The sequence below is a fragment of the Rhinatrema bivittatum genome, chromosome 3 (assembly GCF_901001135.1).
Source record: "Rhinatrema bivittatum chromosome 3, aRhiBiv1.1, whole genome shotgun sequence".
In the NCBI taxonomy this organism is placed as follows: domain Eukaryota; kingdom Metazoa; phylum Chordata; class Amphibia; order Gymnophiona; family Rhinatrematidae; genus Rhinatrema; species Rhinatrema bivittatum.
Genome location: NC_042617.1, coordinates 168,916,503 through 168,939,593, shown reverse-complemented (window position 1 = coordinate 168,939,593; position 23,091 = coordinate 168,916,503). Strand labels below are relative to the sequence as shown.

Below are 23,091 nucleotides of genomic sequence, written 5' to 3'. Positions count from 1 at the left end.
GGGGGAGAACGCTTTCTGCTTTCAGCAGGAGAGGGTGGTGAAGGTAAATCATCGGTGTCTGTGGAAGTATCATCACCCCAGGTGTCATAAGGATCAGGTTGCTGACCTGTATGACCACGAGGGGGTTGGATACCCGAAGGTCCCGGTTGAGGCTCCGAGAAACCCGAAGGAATCACCGGGGGTAACGAAAATACCTTCGGAGGCATCGGTGCCGGCATCGAAGGCATCGGTGGAGCCGATGTGCGTATCGCCCCGGAGGAATGAATCGGTGGTGAGGGACGACACGGCATCGATGGAACCACTCCCTAAGGAGGAATTTGGTACGGTGTTTCTCCACCAGATGAAATTGCCATCGGGGAGCGCACCGGTGCTGTCGGTGACCCAGGAATCACCGGTGGAAGGGCAGTCATGAGCGCTTCCATCCAGGCGAGCAGCGGTGCCAGCGCTGCAGGAACGGGTCGGTGACCGGTTCTACTCTCGGTGCCGGAGTCGGTACCGAAGGAATCTGGAACCGTTGCATCGCCTTGTCGATGGCCTCCTGGACCAGCCGGTCCAGTTCTTCCCGGAGACCTGGGGTAACAAGACCCGGCTCCGCAGAAGAGGGAGGCTGAGGCTGAGCCGGAGGGACCACCGTCACCGGTGGAATCGTGGCTCCCAAACCCCGATGGGGTGAGGGTTGCCTCGGTGTCTCAGAAACAGAAGTGGGCGGTGCTGCTTCTGATTGAGACTTCTTCGGTGGAGGCTCGGACGGTACCGAGGTCGATGACTTCGATTCCTCAACAGTCCGAGACTTGCGATGTCGATGGCGATGCTTCTCCCTCCGATCCCCTCGATCCTCGGGGGAAGGGATGGGAGTCGATGGCCGTGGAGACGTCGATGGCAGGCGGTCACCGGGAGGTTGTCGACGATGGTGTGACTTCGACAGTGCCGGTTCCGAGGACGTCGATGCGATGGACAGCGGAGTGTGAGCATGGAAAAGGAGTCCCATCTTCTCCACCCTGGTTTTGTGACCTTTTGGTGTCATAAGGGCACATTTGGTGCAAGTCAGGACATCATGCTCACTCCCTAAGCATAATACACAGACTCTGTGAGGGTCTCTGATAGACATGGTGCGCGTACAGTCTGGGCACCAACGGAACCCCGACGCCATGGCCACTGACCAAAAATTTAGCCACGGGACAGTCGACGGCCAGCAGGCCGCAAGGGCCAAAGTCGACGGTAATCAACAGAAAAAACGGCAAAAACTTACCGGACACCGCGGGCTAAATTTAGATAGAGGAGGGACCCCTGTGGGGCGAATTTTATTTCAAAGAAGTCCTAAAAGAAATTCCTGTCAGGAATGTGGTAAGAGCTCCTTCACCGCGTGGCTACTGCTGCGCGGAAAAAAAAAGAAAAAAGAAGCCAGCACGGCACCAACCCTGCTGGCTGCAGGGTTGGTGCCATGCTGGGCATTCCCAGTAGGGGCCAGTCAAAGTTCTAGAAACTTTGACAGAAGTTTTCCGTGGTTGGGCTCCATCCTCGATGTCACCCATTTGTGAGGACAACCATCCTGCTTCTCCTGTGAGAAAGGGCGAAACAAAGATCTTTGTTGAAGTTATGGACGACCATTTGTTCTTCTTCTTTTACTGTAATTTTTGGAAAGTTATCATTATTTAACAACCATTTAATAATTATTATGAATTGATGTATTAATGTATATGCATTTAAATATTGGTAATTTATAACATTTTGTTGCAAATATAATTGATTTTATTATGATGAGAGTGTGTGTGAATGGATGTGTGAGTTAGAGAGATTTTAAATGTTAGGTGATTAATAAATGCTGAGTTAAATAAATATAAAAAAAATACAGTGATTGTATTTCTTCTTTTTGTGTCATAATTGGTTAAAGAAGATTTGTTAAAGTTTACCTGTGTGTAGTTATACCATCACTAAAGTATGGCACATCGTGGCTACAATATTACCAGTACAGGTTCAGAGATTGCATATGGGGGGAATTTTCAATACTACAACTTTTCAATACTACTAACTTTTATGTTTTATGAGTGTAATATTTAATGTATGTTTTATTACTTTGTCTTAATTTGTCTTAATTTTACCCTTGAAAACCACACTGAGGAATAGCAATCTATAATTTTTATCTTTACTTGTACAGCTATAATATTTCTATGTGCTTGTAATTAATTTTAGCTGTCATCTTTTATTGAATTGTTTTACTGTATTATCTCTAATTTGTATATTGTAAACCGCTGTGAAGGCTAACGCCAATACAGCGGTATAAAAAATCTAATAAACTATAAACTACAAACATTTTTTAACTCAATGTTAAAATTACAGCCCCTCCTTCCTATGTTGAAATTACAATATCTTCCTAAAATCAAAAACAATGTAGTGTATTCTAATGACACACCTTGTGACTTGTGGAAGGAGAAGCAGCTTGTCTGGCTATAGGAATATTGGACAGCCCACTGCAGCTAGGTGCTCTCTGGTGACCCACAAGGCTGGTAGATCCTGTTTTCATAGCAGATTTTGAACGAGGAATAGAATTACTTGTATGTGTTAATGGATCTCTCTTTTTTGGAACAGCTCCACTTTCTAAAAAAGCAAAAAAAAACAAAAAAAACAACCCAGAGGTAAGTGAACAGTAATATTTCAGAAATACACACATGCTCTAAACAGGACTTTAATTTGGAGACTTCCCAACATCAAAAATGAAAGATGAAAATAACTGAATCAGATATCTATCTTTCCTTTGGGGAAAAAAGTTATTTCTAACTTGACACAAAATGCTTGCAAACTGGAATATGTGGATGCTTTTTACTCCCACCCTTCCCCCCACCCCCAAATAATAGCAATCATACATAATTAAACTGAACTCCAAATCTGAAATATTTATAACAAGTTCATATACAGACATATAACAACTGAAATCCAATTATTAAAACATTAACAAGTTGGTAATACAACTGCAGTTTGGCATTATGTTCATCTTTATCAATGTCACGTTACTTTCAATTTTAGGGCTCTAAAGGCAAATCTCTGAATTATTACAAGCTGTATTTTTCTGCTCATCCATTCCAAAGACAGAACACATGCACCTGGACATGAAGTTGATACAAGCTATGCTTCCCACTTCCATTCTGTCCTCAAATAGGCCAGAGAACATTGGTGAACAGAGAAGGGGTCCTGTGCAAGGTGCAGCTACTCCCCGAAACAGGGTGAGGGGTGCAAGTGGGAAGATGGCAGAATAGAGATGAGGCTGCAGCCTATGCAGGCTGTCAACATCTCCTTACACAAAATTGCTATTGTTCAGTCTCCCCAACCATATTATGCATCCTTTGCTCCACTTTACATTGCTTCCTTTACTTCAGTACTCTCAACAGGATAGCATAGAGGCAGATGAGGCTAAAAGATCTGTATAGGCTGCTGTATCAATCTCCTTCCCCATCATATGACCTCCACACTATTCCTTGCCAATCACTTTATTCCACTAAAATGGGCAGACAACATAAGTGGGAGGGGTTGTGCTGCCCATTCCTGAACATCAACTAAGACACATTTAAGACTAATCAGAGAAAATTCTTTTTCACTCAACGCACAATTAAACTCTGGAATTTGTTGCCAGAGGATGTGGTTAGTGCAGTTAGTGTAGCTGGGTTCATAAAAGGTTTGGATAAGTTCTTGGAGGAAAAGTCCATTAATGGTGAGATTACTTACCTGATAATCTCGTTTTCCTTAGTGTAGACAAATGGACTCAGAACAAGTGGATATAGTGTGCTCGTGCTAGCAGTTGGAGACTGATCTGACGTCAGCACGGGTACATATACCCCCACAGGAAGTGAAGCACTTCAGTAATCTTCCTTGCAAAAGCTGTTATGGATATATGTGTACTGACAATCAATGAAATAGTGAAACAGGATTCCCCTGACCGATTGATATTAGCTGGAGACCGCCAGCATTCCCAATCGGAAGGCGTCGACACCTGGCAAGGGGGACACTCTTATGTAAGCAGAGGACATGGCTTACCTTGAATCGGTGAAACCCATGTATACTGGCAGCTGGGCGGGATGCTGAGTCCATCTGTCTACACTAAGGAAAACGAGATTATCAGATAAGTAATCTCACCATTTCCTGTCGTGTAGCCAGATGGACTCAGAACAAGTGGGATGTACAAAAGCTTTACTCCCGGACTGGGCGGGAGGCTGCCTGAGGACCGCGTGTAAGACCGCCCTCGCAAATGCTGTGTCCTCCCTGGCCTGGACATCCAGATGGTAGAACCTGGAGAAGGTATGGAGGGAGGACCATGTCGCCGCTTTACATATTTCTGCAGGTGACAGCATCCTAGATTCAGCCCAAGATGCTGCTTGGGCCCTGGTCGAATGAGCCTTTTGACTTGTAGAGGTGGTGCCTTCCCGGCCTCTACGTAGGCCACTCTGATAACTTCTTTAATCCAGCGGGCGATAGTGGGCCGAGAGGCCGCTTCTCCTTGTCTTTTCCCGCTGTGAAGGACGAACAGATGGTCCGTCTTTCGTACGGCTTCTGTCATTTCCAGATATCTGGGCAGTAATCTGCCGATGTCGAGATGGCGTAGTAAACGCCCTTCTTCTGATTTCTTCAAACCTGCCGTGGTTTGCAAGGATATGGTTTGGTTGAGGTGAAATTGTGAGACTACCTTCAGCAAGAAGGATGGAACCGTGCGAAGATGGATAGCCTCTGGAGTGATCCTAAGAAAGGGATCACGGCAGGACAGCGCTTGTAGCTCTGACATACGGCGTGCTGAACATACGGCCAGCAAGAATACCATCTTCAAAGTTAGAGAACGGAGAGATAGGCCCCGAAGGGGTTTGAAGGTGGATCCCGTGAGGAAATCCAAAACTATGTTGAGGTTCCACACAGGCACAGGCCACTTCAGTGGCAGACGAATATGCTTGACTCCTTTCAGGAAGCGAGAAACATCTGGGTGCGTGGTAATGGTCTTGCCTTCCCTCCGGGGACCGTAGCAAGACAGCGCAGCCACCTGAACCTTGATGGAGCTGAGGGAGAGACCCTTCTGAAGTCCATCCTGCAGGAAATCCAAAACAATAGGGATTGTGGTCGCATGTGGATTGGTGCCATGAGTGTCGCACCAGGCTTCAAATACTCTCCAGATCCTTACATAGGTGAGGGAAGTGGAAAACTTGCGAGCTCGGAGGAGTGTATCTATCACCGGCTCCGAGTAACCTCTTTTCTTCAGCCTAGCCCTCTCAATGGCCAGACCGTAAGAGAGAATTGAGCCAGATCCTCGTGGAGGATGGGACCTTGACGTAGCAGGTCCCAGAGAGGAGGCAGGGGAAGAGGCTCCCCTGCCAGCAGTCTTCTCATGTCCGCGTACCAGGGTCTTCTTGGCCAGTCTGGTGCCACTAGAAGAACTAGGCCCCGGTACTTCTGAATCTTGTGGATAAAGATGCCCAGCAGGGGCCACGGAGGAAAGGCGTAAAGCAGGGCCCCTGGAGGCCATGGCTGAACCAGGGCGTCGATCCTGTGAGAGAACGGATCTCGCTTGCTGCTGAAGTATCTGGGTACTTGAGCATTGGACCTGTCCGCTAGTAGGTCCATGTCTGGAATCCCCAGTGATCCACAATCATCTGGAAGGCTGTGGGCGACAGCTGCCATTCCCCTGGATTTAGGCTTTCCCTGCTGAGGAAGTCTGCTGCGGTGTTGTCCCTTCTGGCAATGTGGACGGCGGAGATGTCCTGAAGATTCGCCTCTGCCCAAGCCATCATCGGGGCTATCTCTAGGGACACCTGTCGGCTTCTGGTTCCGCCCTGACGGTTGATGTATGCCACCGTGGTGGCGTTGTCTGACATCACTCTGACTGCCTGGTTCCGCAGTCTGTGAGCAAATCGCAGGCAGGCTAACCGGACTGCCCATGCCTCTAGGCGGTTGATGTTCCACCCTGCTTCTTCTCTGTTCCACCGCCCTTGGGCGGTGAGTTCTTCGCAGTGTGCTCCCCAGCCGCTCAGGCTGGCATCTGTGGTGAGCAGAATCCATGTGGGAGAGGACATCTTTGACCCCCCTGCTCGTGTGGTTGCACTGCAACCACCACCGTAACTGGGTCCGCACTCTGGCTGGCAGAGGTAGATGGACCGAGTAATTCCGGAAGCAGGGGCTCCAGCGAGAGAGCAGGGAGCTTTGTAGAGGTCTCATATGGGCCCTTGCCCAGGGTACCACTTCCAGGGTGGATGCCATGAGGCCGAGAACCTGCAGATAATCCCGAGCTGTGGGCCGGCTGGCTCCCATCAAGGACCGGAGACGCGTCTGAAGTTTTAACCTTCTCTTGGTGGTGAGACTGACTTTGTCTGCCTGGGTGTCGAACTGGACTCCCAGGTATTCCAGTGATTGGGAAGGCTGTAGGCAACTCTTGTTTAGGCTGACTACCCATCCCAGGCTTTCCAGAAGGGCGATCACTCTTGTTGGTTGCCCGATTGCTCTCCTCTCGTGATTTTGCCTGATCAGCCAATCGTCTAGGTAGGGATGGACCAGGATTCCTTCCCGTCTGAGCGCCGCTGCTACCACTACGATTACCTTGGTGAAGGTCCGCGGTGCCGTGGCTAGCCCAAAGGGCAAAGCCCGGAATTGGAAGTGGCGTCCCAGAACCTTGAAGCGTAGGTAGCGCTGATGATCTGGATGGATCGGGATATGCAGGTAGGCTTCTGACAAGTCTAAGGCCGTGAGGAATTCTCCTAGCTGTACTGCGGTCTTGACTGAGCGCAGAGTTTCCATGCGAAACCTCGGGACCCTTAAGTATTGGTTGACTGACTTGAGGTCCAGTACGGGCCGGAAAGTGCCCTCTTTCTTGGATACCATGAAATAAATGGAATAATGTCCAGAATCCATTTCCCATGCAGGTACTGGGACTATGGCTTTCAAGGACAGGAGCCTCGCCAGGGTAGCTTCCAATGCTGCCTTCTTGTGGATTGGACACGGAGATTCCACAAACCTGTCCGGAGGAAGATGATGGAAGTCCAGATAATACCCCTCTAGGATGATGGCTAGGACCCACTGGTCCAACGTAATCTCGACCCATCTGGGGTAGAAGAGGGTTAACCTGCCCCCTATGGCTCCGTCCCCCTGATGGATCGGCTGAATCTCATTGGGAGGCGCGGCCGGGCCCGGAACCCGAGCTGGCTCCCCTCTTATACTGCTTGGTCCGAAAGGACTGGTTCCTGGCCTGAGGACGAGGCGCCTGGTAGCGACCCCTATAGGGAATGAAGCGCTGAGAGCTTCTGCCTCTGGAAGGCCTCGGAAAGGCGCGCTGGTTCCTCTTGAACCTATCTTCCGGCAGGCGAGGTATTGGAGAGGCACCCCATGTGCTGGCCAACTTATCAAGGTCGCTGCCAAACAGGAAAGAACCCCTAAAGGGCATTCTGGTGAGGCGTGTCTTTGAAGGAGCATCGGCTGACCAATTCCGTATCCAGAGCTGCCTCCGGGCAGCTACAGAAGATGAGATTCCCTTGGCTGTTGTACTGACTAGGTCGGATGCCGCATCCGTGAGGAACGAGAGAGCGGGCTCCATGTCCGCTGCTCGAGCATTGTTCCTGACCTGTGACAAACAGGAACACGTCACCACTGTGCAGTAGGTTGCGATTCATAAAGACAGAGCTGCCACCTCAAAGGTCTGTTTCAGGATGGCGTCCAGTCGCCGGTCATGAGGTTCCTTGAGGGCCGCCCCCCCCCTCAACTGGAATGGTAGTGCGCTTGACCACCGCGCTAACCAAGGCGTCCACCTGAGGGCACGCCAGCATCTCCTTGATTGCCGGATCCAGGGGGTACATGCCCAGCAGGGCCCGACCCCCTTTGAATGAGGCCGCTGGTGCAGCCCATTCGAGATCTATCAGTTGCTGTGCAGCTTGCAAGAAGGGAAAATGGCAGGCTGTAGGACCAAGACCTTCCAGCAGAGGGTTCTGTGTAGATGGCACCGTAGTGCTGGGGCTAGTAATAGCCAACTCCGCCAGGCACTGGGATACCAGGTTGGAGAGATCTTCCTTGGGAAAGAACCGCCTCATGGTTCGATATGGCTCAATCCCCGCGGGAAGTTCCCCCTCCTCGGAGGGTTTGGACTCGTCTTCCGAAACATCAAGGTCCGCCTGACCCGGATTGCCCGGAGGCGGGTGTTCTTGCCCACGATAAGGGCGCGAAGGTCCAGGGGCAGGATCAGCTGGAGCAGCAGCAGCAGCAGCAGCAGCAGCAGGGCCTGGACGGGAAGCTGATTGCATCTGTACAAAAGCATGGATTCCCTTAAAGAGAGCCACCCAGGAAATGGAAGTGGTCTCTAGTCGTCGGGGTACCAAGTCCCCCGGGATCCCAGGTTGTTCGAGACTGCCTGCTAGATCCGGGGTGGCCCCTAGGGAACTGTCAGCAACCCTTGGTTGAGACTGGTCCTGGCCCGAGGCTCCTACTGCCTCCTCACATTGGGCACAAAGGGAGTCTGGCTCCTCGCTGTGCGTGGCTCTAAGCTGGCATGCTGAGCAGAGGCCGAGAGCTTTCACACCGGAATCAGAAGGCACCGCCACCGGAGACGCCAGGGCGTTCGAATGGTCCACTGCGCGCTGAAGAATATGCGCTCAATAATATGCGGCAGCAATATGCGCTCAATACAATAAGCGCTCAATAATAAGCGGCAGCTATATACGCTTAATACAATATGCGCTCAACAATATGCGGTCAGCAATATACGCTGAATACAATATGCGCTCAATACAATGTGCGCTCAAGAATAAGCGGCAACTATATACGCTTAATACAATAGGCACTCAATAATATGCAGTCAACGATATACGCTTAATACAATAGGCGCTCAATAATATGCGGTCAGCAATATACGCTTAATACAATATGCGCTCAATAATATGCGGTCAGCAATATACGCTAAATGATATACAATATACGCTCAATAAGAAGTGGTCAGCAAATATGCACTCAATACGATACAGGCGCCTATCATGGGCGCTCAATACCTGAACAAGGCCGACAAAATGGCGACCTCCACGGCATGCCGCATACAGGCAACGCCGCCGATCCTCGTACCTCGGAGACCAAAAGTAAGAGATGTACGCCTTACCTGATCCTTGGCGCTTCCTGGCTGGAACCCGGGCAGTCTCCGGCTGCGGGGGGAGAGGGGAAATACCTTCACCACCGCGCTTGAGGAAATGCACCCGCTGCCTCCAGGTCCACGCCGGGACCGAGGCGCCTCTCAGCCCGCCCAAGCCTCACTCGGGGGCTGGGTCCCTGCCGCGATTCGGCCACCGGACCGAGGCCGAAACCTCCGAGGGATCGCGGAAATCACCCCGGAAACTCAACTGGGGGAGGGACCCGAGGATATCACCGCAGGAGTGTGGGGCTCGTCGTTCTGTAAAAGTTTAGCAAGTAGAAAGTAGAAAGTAGATTGGAAACACGCTCAGCGAGCGTGCAGGCTCTCCAAACTGCTTTGGAGACGGAAATTACTGAAGTGCTTCACTTCCTGTGGGGGTATATGTACCCGTGCTGACGTCAGATCCGTCTCCAACTGCTAGCACGAGCACACTATACCCACTTGTTCTGAGTCCATCTGGCTACACGACAGGAAACTTCTATTAATCAAGTTTACTTAGGGAATAGCCACTGCTATTAATTGCATCAGTAGCATGGGATCTTCTTAGTGTTTGGGTGATTGCCAGGTTCTTGTGGCCTGGTTTGGCCTCTATTGAAAACAGGATGCTGGGCTTGATGGACCCTTGGTCTGACCCAGCATGGCAATTTCTTATGTTCTTATGTACTCTTCTACACTCCCCCTTCAAATCAGCCTTCACTCCTCCATACGCTCATGTCAACTTCTTCCACAACTCCCAGGTCCTTCTATCCACCCTTTGCCCAATCCCCACCTATGCCTCTTCCACATCCTTTCCTTGTAATCTACTACCACCACTTCTATTTCTCCTGCACCTATGCTGAAATTCCACCCCACCCATTGTTCTACTTACCATTCCTACACCTCCCTCCATTCTCACAGGTCTGCACACAGATGTCCCTCTCCCCCAGAGACCACCCCATTCCCAGGGTCGGTGCAAGGGTATTAGGCACCCTAGGCAAACCTTACAGCCTGGTGCCTCCACCTCCCCATACATAATTTTAAATTATGCATTTATAACATTTTACATGAAAAATGACATTCTGAGGTAAAATTAATATAAACGTTGTTGTGATATTTCATGCACTGTTGTGATGCCAACAAGAAAACTTTGCATCTTGGAATTCATATGGCATACCTATTGTGATATATTTTGGCATGGTCCTCCCGTATCAGCACAATACTATCTGCCAACACTCAAAGAATAACAACCCTACCTATGAAAAAGAATACCAAAAATATTACACCAGAATATAAAATATCAATATACCTCCTATCAGGAAAACAGAACAGATCCCTACAGAGAAACCACATGCTAAAAGAATGCTTCATCTCAGTCTTTGCATGCAGAACACAAACCCTCACCAAATACAGAATAAAGCCACATAAAGTATAAATAGAAATGTGCAGACAAAAACTGAACTGTAAAACACATCATGCCAGACTCTATACAGTGGAACAATGGAAAAAACAAAAATTTCACCATTCCTCATGAAACAATCAAAATCAAGATTTATATATCATTAATCATAATAGTAAAATCATACTAATAAAATAATTTCAAAACAGCTGATGAATAGAATATCCAATAATTAAAGGCTCATGCAAATTTTGAAAGCTTTACCAAACACCAATAAAATATTTCAAAACAGCAGACACCTCAAATATTACCCAATAATTAAAATGGTAGTCAATCAAGAAAAATGAACTTAAAAAACCACCTTTACTTACCCTCTCCAGCAGTTCTCCTACTCCTTTCTCTTGCAGGCCACACCAGAAGCAGCAGTAGCTGCTGAAGATGTTCTCACGGTCTTCTTCCTTAGGGACCACAACTAGTCTCTTCTCTCTCTCACACACACATACACACACCAGTCACAACCTTAGGACCAGTTTCTGTCTCTCACACACCATTCAACTCCCCAACCAGTCTCTCTCACACACACACACACAAGCACACACATACCAATCATCTCCCTGATCAGTCTTCTCTCACACATACCTACATCACCTCTCTGGCCAGGCTCTCTCAATCACACAAATGCCCCCTCTCACAGACACAGCCAGCCAAAAAATGCTCCATCTCTCTCTCGCACACACACATTGATACACACAAGCACCCCTCCCTGTCTCACAGACACATTACACACACAGAAGCACCCTCCCTGTCTCACAGACACAGAAGCACCCTCCCTGTCTCACAGGCATTACACACACACAAAAGCACCCTCCCTGTCTCACATACACATTACACAGACATAGAAGCACCCTCCTGGGAAGTGACGTCATCGAGCTGCATGGCTGCTTGAACAGTGAGCTCCTCCATCAGCCACATTAAAAGTACTGTTTCTGGGGACCGAACCGCCTACCAAATTGCTCCAACTTGAGTGGCACAACCTCTACCTCTGCAGGAGATGGCCGCTAAAAGGAAATTGGTGGATTTCCAAAGCTTTTCCAACAAGAAAGCTGAGGAGCGGGGCCGCGCCACTACAGATCAGACCGCGGACATGCTTTCCAAAGATGGCGGCTCCGACTCTGATGACTCTTTCCCTAAATCCGATGATACAACACCGACTCAAGCTGAGTTCCGAGAATGGTTTGGGATCCTCCGCAAAGACCTTAAAACATATAAGAAAGAGGTACAAACTATGCTGGGAGAATTCCAAGACGAGATGGCTACTCTGGGGCGCAGAGTGGGCGACATTGACAACCGTGTCGACGCGCAGGCTGAATCATTCAAACACCTTCAAGATGCTTGCTCTGACCTCCAAGACGATAATATCGCCATCAAAGCTAAACTAGCAGATCTTTAAAATCGTGCCCGGAGGGGGGAACCTTCGGTTTTGCGGCTTTGCTGAAACTCCAGAAAATGGTGACTGCACAACGCTCATACAGCGCTTTTGCACATTCTTACCACTGAGCGACGAAGATTCCGCGAATGCCCAAGCGCCAGATATTAAATTAGACAGGGCTCATAGGGCATTACGAGCACCCAGCTCCAACCAGTCCAGAGACATTATAGTTTGTTTTCACGACTATGCTCTTAAAGAAAAAATAGCCACCCAAGCTCGAAAACAACAACGCTGGAGCTGGGAGAATCAGGACATCTTGATCTATGCGGACTTATCCCAGGCTACTCTTCAAAATCGCCAAGACCTTAAAGAAGCTACAACCTTTCTCAGGAAGGCAGGAATTAAATATCGATGGCTTCATCCTTTTGAATTCCAGTATACATGGGAAGGCACCACCGCCCGCATTCTGACTGCTGAGGAAGCGATACTCCAGCTAAAGGATCGTGGATTTGTCTCCCAGGCACCACTGGCGACAAAAAGTGTGCCCTTCTTTCAGAGACTCTCGCCCGAAGTGGCAACGTGTGGGAGCTAGAAATAGCCACCTGAAGCGGCAATCAGACTCTCAGAAGACCACGGAGGTTACCTGATCACCTCTCTGAAGGAACAGATGCAAGTTCAGTCCTTCTTTCTAGTGAACACAGTTCCTTGCTGAGGTTTATGTAACACTCCAAACCTTAGGCGGTATTCCACTATAGTTCACTTCTAAACTGTTTTCTTTCAGTTCTCAGTTGAAAATATCGTATCTGGGCTAAAAGGCACTCACGGGATGATGTTCTATTCCGTTTCCTCCAAGCTATTTAGCTATTTTGATCTGCTTGGTACTATGTGCAGATCATGGGGAAGGGGAGACGGGAGGGGGGACAGGGGGATGCTTTTGAAAGAAAGGGGGTTATGTGCTTATTTTTTCCTGCACTTCGTTGTAAGGTGGTTGTTGAACAATAACGGGCAACTTTGTCTTTGGAGAATGATGTCTTTGACACTGTATTTCCTAGAATGTCTCTATTTCAGAATACATCGGAGCGATTTGGACCTTTCCCTGGAGGGGGCATTAATAGTAGACCTGGGACCACCTAGGTAATCCTATGGCCTCATTTCGTTTAGTTTCCCTCAATGTCAAGGGACTTAATTCTCCTTTTAAAAGACATTCTTTCTTTAAAGAAATGGGAGTGTTAAAAGCGGACATTATTTTTGTCCAAGAATCCCACTTGAAGGGCAAGCATGAATCGCTCATGAAATCACGTGATTACCCGACTCAATATTTTACTTCTTGTCCCAAAGCAGCAAAATTTACAGGAGTTTGTATTTTGTTCTCTCAACACCTGGTCTTAGACTGCCAAACATGTATTAGAGATCCAGGAGGAAGATACCTTCTTTTGACACTTTTGATTGAAGGAGTAGAGTATACTCTGGTAAATATATATGCACCCAACCAAGATCAGGGAGCGTTTTATGATACCCTTAACCAAGTTCTCTTACAGCATAGCACCAGAAAATTGATAGTGGGTGGGGATTTTAACTTGGCGCGAGTTCCGGCTTTAGATACCGCTAAGGGGACCGCTACGGCGGCACCCATCCACCGACAAAAGTTTAGACTGCTAATGGAGGACTAGCAGCTGACGGATGTCTGGCAGATGCACTTCCCCAAATCCAGATCATACACCTTCTATTCACTTCCTCACCAGTCGCACTCTCGCATCTATTATATATTGGCCGATAAAGCCATGCTCTCCCAAGTTACAAAACCAGATATTCAACCCGTGGCCTGGACAGACTACTCGGCAGTCATTGTTGAACTCTCTTTCCCACAGTATGATCGTGGGAATCACTTTTGGAGGCTCAATGACTCCTTGCTAACAGATTCTAGCTATACCAGTTTTTTTAACTGATCAAATTGTACTTACCTCTCAGACAATGACATCGGAGAAGTTACACCTCCTACAGTTTGGGAGTCCCTAAAGGCGTACTTGAGGGGTCTCTTAATCTCCAGGGCGACCTATGTAAAAAAACAGGATAACTTACTAGCTATGGGTTTGAGAAAAGATATCCTTCATCTATCAGGAGAGCACCAATGCACGGGCTCCCAAAAAAGCTGGGCTCTTCTCTCTAGCAAACGAGAACAACTCCAAAGGTTGGAAGCTGCCAAAATGGTCCACCTACTCCATATTGCTAAACAATCCTATTTCGAGGGAGGAAATAAAACTGGTCGCCACCTAGCCCGTCGATTGAAACAAATTTCTAGCCAGAACTATATCGCCAAAATTAAAGATGAAAAGGGGGATACTCTAACTACCAATACGGCTATCCGCTCTAGATTTCTAAATTTTTATAACACTCTGTACTCTGCTGCAGACTCTATATCTCCCGAGTCAATTTCAAATTATTTGGCAGGGGTCAGTTTGCCCAGTCTAACTCCCGAGGCGCAAGCCGCATTAGATGCAGAAATATCTACCGTTGAAATTCTCGCCGCCATTAAAACATTGAAGATTGGGAAATCCCCCGGCCCAGATGGACTGTCAACGAAGTTTTATAAAACCTTTGCCCCCTATATTGTTGCTTATCTCCAAAAAGTATTTAATTCATCTACGGGACGGGGGCTCCCTGGCCCATAATTCCAATCTGGCCGGGATTACCATTCTGCAAAAACCAGGTAGAGACCCCACGGTCTGCGGGTCGTACAGACCCATATCTCTGCTCAACCTAGATCTTAAACTACTCGCAAAGATTCTAGCGGACAGAATGAATAATTATTTAACCGGCCTAATACACCAGGATCAAGCTGGCTTCATGCCAGGCAGATTGGCAGGTGACAATACTCGTAAGCTGATTGGTGGGCACATACCCAAAAAGTCAAATCGCTTTTTCTCTCTATAGATGCTGAAAAGGCGTTCGACCTGGTACACTGGCCTTTTTTTTTATTTAGTGTGCTACGCAAAATGGGTTTTGGACCCTACTTTTGCACCTGGATCACGAGTCTTTATACCAACCCCCAAGCATGCCTTAAAATTAATGGTGGGTACTCTGACCGCTTTCAAGTGGGACGTGGCACCAGGCAGGGGTACCCTTTATCCCCTCTCCTTTTCGCTCTCTTTTTGGAGCCACTAGCGGCCAATATCCGGGGGAATCCACAGGTTGCAGGTTTCTCCTTTGAACAGCAAGATTTTAAAATCACTTTATTTGCTGATGATATTATGTTCTCTCTCACTAACCCTCATGCATCCCTAACAGCCATCGAAGATGAAATCCACAAATTTGCCGGAGTGTCAGGCTTTAAGGTAAACTGGGACAAGTCAGATATTCTTAATTTGACTTGCCGTCCTGAAACTGTTGCTCATCTGAAGTTGTCTCATCCCTTCCGCTGGGCAACTAAACACCTCAAATACTTGGGGACTCAAATTCCATCTCACCCAACGGATCTCTTTCGCTTAAATTATCCGCCACTCAAAAAAAATCTTCCGTGATCTGGATATTTGGGGCAACCTCACTTTCTCATGGTTGGGTCACATAGCGACAGTTAAAATGAATATTTTATCCAGGCTGCTATATCTGTTCCAGTCTTTACCCATACAAATCCCTAATGCTCTGTTAAAATCCTGGCAGCGAAAAGTGTTCAGTTTTATTTGGAAAAAAAGGCCTCCTCGGGTAAGCAGGCAGGTACTATACCAAACTAAGTTAAATGGGGGCCTGGGGGTTCCTAACATAATATGGTATTACGTGTCTGCACAACTCCGCCCACTCATTGTTTGGCATCAGACGGCCAAGCCTAAGCACTGGGCAGTCATTGAACAAATCTCAACTCCCGGCAGTGCCATTGGCAGCCTTGGCCTGGCAGCCCAGGAAAACGTGGAGAGGCGTCACCTCCTTACTTCCTACAACTCGACACACAATTGATCTATGGAGCAAGTGGAAGGAGAAATTAGTCAGAAAGAAGCCCTGCTACCATCTCTCACACACCTCTTTCACAACGTCGCATTTACACCCTGCACTGACCGCAACTCCTTTGCCCAGTGGCGTAACAGGGGAGTTACGCTTTTTGAGCATATCTGGGGTGGAGAAGACATTCACTCTTTCACATTCATGAGTCAAAAATATAATATACCCCAGAATGAATATCTGGCATACTTACAAATACGTCATTTTTGCCTATCACAGCATCTGAAAACTAGCCTGGGTAAGGGAAAATCTCTTTTTGAAGGCTATTGCTCAACTAGAAGTATACTTCAAGGATTAATAGCCAAGGTCTACCAAATACTTAATGCGAAACTGGACGTCATCCCGGCTCATATCAGGGCCTGGACTGCTGACCTACAGACTGAATATACCGAAGACGACTGGTCACATATATATCTTCATCTTAGCAAAGCCTCGATCTCTGCAACACTAATGGAAAACGGATATAAGCAGCCCTATCGCTGGTACCTAACACCAGAGCGTCTCGCAAAGATTCTTCCCACCCAGTCTGGAGTGGGAGATCAGATAGGAGATCAGATAGTGAGACGCAAGGAGGTTAGTGCGCCCTGCTGAGTCGGAGCCCTTTTCAACCAATCGTCGAAATAAGGGTAGATATGAATCCCCTGATTCCTGAGCAAGGCCGTGACTACCACTAGGCACTTGGTGAATACTTGTGGAGCAGACGCCAGTACACGGTACTGAAAATGACAAGGGCCGACCAGGAATTGCAGGAATTTGCGATCAGATGGTGTGATTGAGATGTATGTGTATGCATCCTGAAGATCTAGAGAGCATGGCCAATCTCTTATTTGTAGAAGAGGAAGTAGAGAGCCCAAGGTTACCATTTTTAATTTTTCTCTGTGCAGAAATTTGTTTAGTACATGGAGGTCCAATATCGGGCGTACGCCACCTGACTTTTTTGGTATTAGAAAATACCAGGAATAAAATCCCTGCCCCTGCTGGGAGAGGGGTACCGGTTCTATTGCTCGGGATAGGAGGAGGGATGAGACCTCCTGCTCAAGCAAGGGAGAGTGATCAGATTTCCCCCCCCCCCCGCCAAGGTGGAGAGTCTGCTGGAACAGTCAGGAAATTTAGGTGGTAACCTTGGGTGACTACTGCAAGTACCCACTGGTCTGTGGTGACTGTGTGTCAAGCACTGTTGAAGTGGCATAGTCGACCTCTGACTGGTATGGATGGAAGAGGAGGTTTGCTTACACTCTCTAGGAAGGAGTCAAAACCCTGACGCTGGTCCAGGCTGAGAAGCTGGATGAGATTTTTGAGGCAGAGTCTGCCTGGATTGACCTTTTTGGTAAGGTCTTGAAGGGTGTCCTCTAGAAGCCGGAGGATAAAATTTCCTTGGCCTGAAGGTTGGCCGCTTAGAGTCTCGTCTGAAAGTCCTCTTAGGCATGGAAGGGAACTCAGATGGCACTGAAGAAAGCTGGAGCAGCGTTTCATGGTGGTCCTTCAACTGCGCCACCGTCTCTCGGATCTTTTCCCCGAAGAGATTATCTCCCACACAGGGTAGGTCTGCTAGCCTGTCTTGGACTTCTGGTCTTAAGTCAGAGGATTTGAGCCAGGCCCAACTTCGTGCACTAATCCCTGCTGCAGACACTCTAGAGGCAATGTCAAAGATATCATAAGCAGCGCGGACCTCATGTTTTCCAGCATCTAGACCTTTCTGTGCTAGAGTATGAAGTTGAGTCTGGAGTTGCTCTGGTAACGAATCAGAGAAGTCCTGGATCCTTTTGAAGAAGTCTCTATTATACTGGGACATGTATAACTGGTAAGAGGCTATGCGAGATATGAGCATAGAGCCATGGAAGACATGCCTGCCAAAAGCATCCAGGGATTTTTGCTCTTTCCCTGGAGGTATGGCGGAATGAGGTTTTGAACGTCGTGCCTTCTTCTGGGCTGACAACCACAGAATATGATCCAACTGAGACTTCTGGAACCCAGGAACTGACTGTGCCAGATAGGTGGCATCTGTCTTGCGGTTGGACAGGTGGAACTGAACATGGGTGTTCCCAGTTTCTTTTTAGGAGATCAAGCAGGATTTCATGAATAGGTATGGACATGATTTCTTTAGGAGCATCAAGAAACTAGAGGACCTCCAGCATCTTGTGCCTAGAGTCCTCTTCTGTCTGAAGTTGGAAGGGAATGGTTTCAGACATTTCCTTAACGAAATTAATAAAAGACAGCTCTTCTGGTGGAGAACATCTGCTTTCATCTGGGGGAGGGGGCTCTGATGGTAGATCATTTATATCCTGGGACGTATCATCTGTCCAGGGATCATAGGGTTGGTCTCCAGCACCTAACAGATCTCCAGCAGGGAGAAAGGGTGCTAATCCTGAAGGTCCAGGCCTAGGCATCGATGGCATCGGAGGCGGCACAGACGGCATCAATGGAGGCACCGAAGGAACCGGTGATATCGTTGGACAAGTCGGTGGTAAGATCCCAGACGGTGGAATGGGTATCTGTGTATCTTCCTCATCCGATAATGGATTCTGAGTAGAAGGTACTGGAACCACCGGTGCTCTCGGTTCCAGCGGTGGAAGGGCACCGATCAATGCATCCAGTCTACCCAGTAGCGGTGCGAGCGCTATGGGAATCGGATCGGTGACTGGCTCGGGGACCGGTACCGGAGTCTATGGAGGATGGAAACCCTGAAGTGCTTTTCCAATGGCCTCTTGGATCATCCGATCCAATTCCTCGCGGAGACCTGGGGCGAGTAACCCCAGCTCTGGAGTAGGAGGCAGCACTGGCGTAGCCAGAGGGTCCACCGGTGAATGTGGAATCGCGGATCCCTGCACCACTGAAGGTGGGGAACGCCTCGGTGACTCGGTCACAGAAGAGGATGGGGATTCTTTGTCGGAGGCTCTATCGACGTCGATGCCGAGGACTGGTCTGGATCGACGGACTGAGCCTTCCGATGCCGGTGTCGACGCTTTTCACAATGTTCTCCTCGGTCTTTTTCCTGAGGAGGCAAAGAGGCTATCGACACTTTTGGAATGGTAGACGCCAGTCGAACAGCAGCGGTATCCCGGTGCTGGCAAGAGGCCGATGGCACCGGCTCAGACAATGTTGAAGCTATCGATGGAGTCGGGGTTTTTAACTGAAAGAGAAAGTCCATCTTCTCTAATCGGGGCTTATGGCCCTTCGGTGTCATTTGGGCACATTTGGGGAAAATTAGGACATCGTGGTGGGACCCCAAACACATAACACAGACTCCATGCAGGTCAGTGATGGACACTGTCCAAGTACAGTTGGGGCACCGACGAAAACCCGACGCCATGGCTCCGACAAAAATGTAGCCATGGTGTGGTCGATGGCCGGTAGGCCCCGAAGGGATAACTCGACGGGAATCGACCGCAAAAAGGATAAAACCTTACCTTTCGACCGCGGAGTATGGATATTGAAGGGGGGACCCCTATGGGGTACAATGTTTTGAAAATTTTTGAATGAAGTTCTGTGAGGAAAATTCCTGTCAGGAATCTCCAGAGAGCTCCTTAACCAGCGTGGCTACTTCTGCACGGAAAAAAGAAGACTGAAGGGGGACCCCTGCTGGATGCAGGGTCAGTGCATTGCTGGGCATGCCCAAAAGGTGCCAGTCAAAGTTCTAGAAACTTTGACAAATGTTCCGTGATTATGCTCCATCCTGATGATGTCACCCATATGTGAGGACTACCATCCTGCTTGTCCTGTGAGAATATCATAATGCCTTTGTATCACTCCATGGTATGAGCACACCTTTTGTGTGCAGTTCTGGTCACTGCATCTCAAAAGAGACATAGCGGAATTAGAAGCGGTACAGAGGAGGGTGACCAAAATGGTAAAGGGGATTGAAAGGCTAAAGAGGTTAGGGCTCTTCAGCTTGGCTGACAGGAGTTACAATAGAAGACTACAAAATGAGTGGACTGGAAGAAATTTCCTGGAAGGAAAGTCCATTCACCATTAAGGTGGGCTTAGAGAAATCCACTGCTTACCCCGGGATAAGCAGCATGGAATCTATTGACCTTTTGAGATCCTTCCCAAGTACTTGTGAACCCTGGGACCCAGCACCTGAGATGGAAAAACAATGAAAACTTATTAAAATCACCCACTCTATGGCAATAAGATTGAGCAAAGAAAGAAAATCACGACTAAGAGGGGCTGAATTACAAGAAGAATCTGAAGCGATGACAAACATGTTCACCTAGGTTCGAAGGGGCCTTGCACAGCAGCAACACAGCAGGAAGTCCCATGCAAGTAAGGTAAAGCCTTCTAGGCTTTTCTACAGGTGTAGAACAAATGTGTCATTACATTGAATGACATTGCCCATCTGTGTGGCTGATTCATCTTGCTTGTCAATGGATAAATACATGTTTACAGTAAAATTTATTTTTCTAAGTCAGCTTATGCATATATAACTGGTTTTTTAAGTTATTTTTATTTCATTACTGTAGGAACTATTTTAGCTAAGGTACTTTTCATCTTTTACTATATATCTTATTGGAGGAAAAAGGAAGGTTAAGTGGGAAGTTTTTTTTGAAACTAAAGAACAAAAAATCTTGTTGTATAAAACAAATATGCAATATCAGCCTATTCTATTTGCTTTAATTTTCATTCTTACTGCTTTCGGGGTCAGAGATTACGTGTGACCATATATGTTAATGTTCTATCCATCATTTATGAGATAATCAGAAAGCAGAGATTATTACCTGTAACAGGTGTTCTTCCAGTACAGCAGGATGTTAGTCCTCACAAATGGGAGACATCATCAGTTGGAGCCCTGTCACAGAATACATTTGTCAAAGTTTCTAGAACTTTGACTGACACACTGAGCATGCTCAGCATGCCACCAACCTTTTGGCCACACGGTGACCCCCTTCAGTCTCGTTTTATAGCAAAAGTACGAGCAAAAAAAAAATTTAAAAAACGATAGCGAACCCAACTCCACAGGGTGGCGGGTTGGTCTTGTGAAGACTAACAATCTGCTGTCCTGTGAGAACACCTGTTACAGGTAAGCAATTCTGCTTTCTCCTAGGACAAGTAGGATGGTAGTCCTCACAGATGGGTGAATAGCGAGCTGCAGGCTGCTTCCAGAACATCTTGGGCCAACAGAGACCTAAGAGCATGCAACAAGCACAACAAACAGGGGTGCTGCTGACAACAATGGGGCAGTCTGAACACCAGACAGGGCCCTAGGTAGGAAGAGTTGGGTTGTTACACTGGAAACAAATTACAGAGGACAGACTGGCCAAAGACACTGTCCTGTCGACCGTCCTTAGCCAGACAGTATTGGGTTGCGAAGGTGAGAAGGGAACCCCACGTCGCGACTTTGCAGATTTCAGAAACAGGAACTGCTCGGAAGTGTGCCACTGACACTGCCATGGCCCTCACTGAGTGCGCTTTTACTCGGCCCTCTAACGGAAGGCCTGCTTGCTGGTAGCAGAAAGCAATACCATCCGCCAACCAATTAGAGAGAGTCTGTTTGCCCACCGCAATTCCTAGTCTATTTTTATCGAAGGAGACAAAGAGTTGGGTTGACTGCCTGTGGGCTGCGGTGCGCTTTAAATAAAAGGCGAGAGCATGCTTGCAGTCCAAGGTGTGCAGAGCCCACTCACCTGGGTATGAGTGTGGCTTCGGGGAAAAAAGTGGGCAAAACAATGGACTGATCTAGGTGAAAGCCCGTAACTACCTTAGGCAGGAACTTGGGGTGAGTGCGCAGTACCACCCTGTCGTGGAAGAACCTTGTGAAAGGTGGATAGATTACCAGGGCCTGCAGCTCACTTACTCTGCGAGCAGAAGTAACCACCATGAGGAAGAAAACTTTCCAAGTGAGGTGCTTAAATTCGCAGGACCACAGGGGCTCAAACGGAGGCCGCATGAGCCACATGTTGAGGACCCAGGCCACAAAGGGACGACGTAGTGGAGGCTTTAGTTGTAGTAAGCCTCTCATGAAGCAACCCACTAAGGGCTGCACCAAGACTGGGGTATCGCCCACCCCTCGATGGTAGGCGCTAATGGCACTCAGATGTACCCGAATTGAGCTTGTCTGTAGACCGGACTCCGAAAGGCACAAGAGGTAGTCCAAAAGCCTCGGCATGGGGCAAGAGAAGGGGTCAAGGCCTTCTTGCGTGAACCACGAGGAGAACCTTTTCCACGTCACCCGATATGACTTCCCTGTGGAAGGTTTTTGAGAAGCTACTAGGACCTGCGAGACATTAGCAAAAAGGTTGAGGGGCTAGAGTATCAGGCTTTCAACATCCAGGCTGTCAGGGATAGGGACCAGAGGTTCGGGTGGCGTAGCCTGCCCTGATCCTGCATGATGAGGTCGGGCGAGGTGCCCAGGCAAATGGGTTCCTGGACAGAGGTTGCGGAGGATGGAGAACCAGACCTGACATGGCCAATGCGGAGCTATGAGGATCATGGAGTCTCAGTCCTGCTGTAGCTTCACGAGAGTCTTGTTTGTTAGCGGAATTGGAGGGTACGCATATAACAGACCCGTGCTCCAGGAGTGGGCAAAGGCATCCACGGGTGGTGTCCTTTGATCCCCCTGTAGGGAGCAGAATTGGTCCACCTTGTGGTTCTGTGAGGACACAAAGAGATAGACATCTGGCTGACCCCACCGGCGGAAGATCCTGGTTGCCACACAGGGGATTCAGAGACAATTCGTGGGCCTGGAATGTCCAGCTGAGGCGGGCCGCCACTACATTCTGTGTGCCTGCCAGGTAAGTGGCTCACAGGAGCATGGAACGTGACAGGGCCCAAGCCCAAATCTGCGCCGCCTCTTGGCAGAGCAGGTAAGAGCCTGTGCCCCCATTTGTTGAGGTACCACATGGCTATCTGGTTGTTCGTCTGGATCAGGATGACCTTGTTGGATAGGCAGTCCTGGAATGCGTAGAGGACGTACCGCATCGCCTGGAGTTCCAGGAAGTTGATCTGGCAGGCTGCCTCGGCTCTCGACCACATCCCTTGTGTGTGGAGGCAGTTGACATTGGCACCTCAGCCTAGGTTGGAGGCATCTGTGGTCAAAAGTTATTGAGTTGTCGGGAGCTGAAAAGGCAGCCCTTTGTTCAAGTTGGATTTCTGCATCCACCAGAGTGGAGTGGCTATGAGGACCCATACCAAGAGTTTTTGAGAAGCTTGGCTCCAGTGAGATCGCATGGT

General features: G+C 48.5%; 1 protein-coding gene across 3 annotated transcripts in view; it reads right to left on the bottom strand.

Annotated features, from left to right (window-relative positions):
* The window catches only part of SPAST (spastin), a 367,367-nt gene that overhangs the window by 262,911 nt on the left and 81,365 nt on the right, over positions 1 to 23,091 (bottom strand). For all 3 annotated transcript variants that reach the window (XM_029593917.1, XM_029593916.1, XM_029593915.1), the window contains one exon: positions 2,411 to 2,595. In XM_029593917.1, the coding sequence (XP_029449777.1) occupies positions 2,411 to 2,595 (185 nt within the window). The remainder of the gene's footprint in view (positions 1 to 2,410; positions 2,596 to 23,091) is intronic.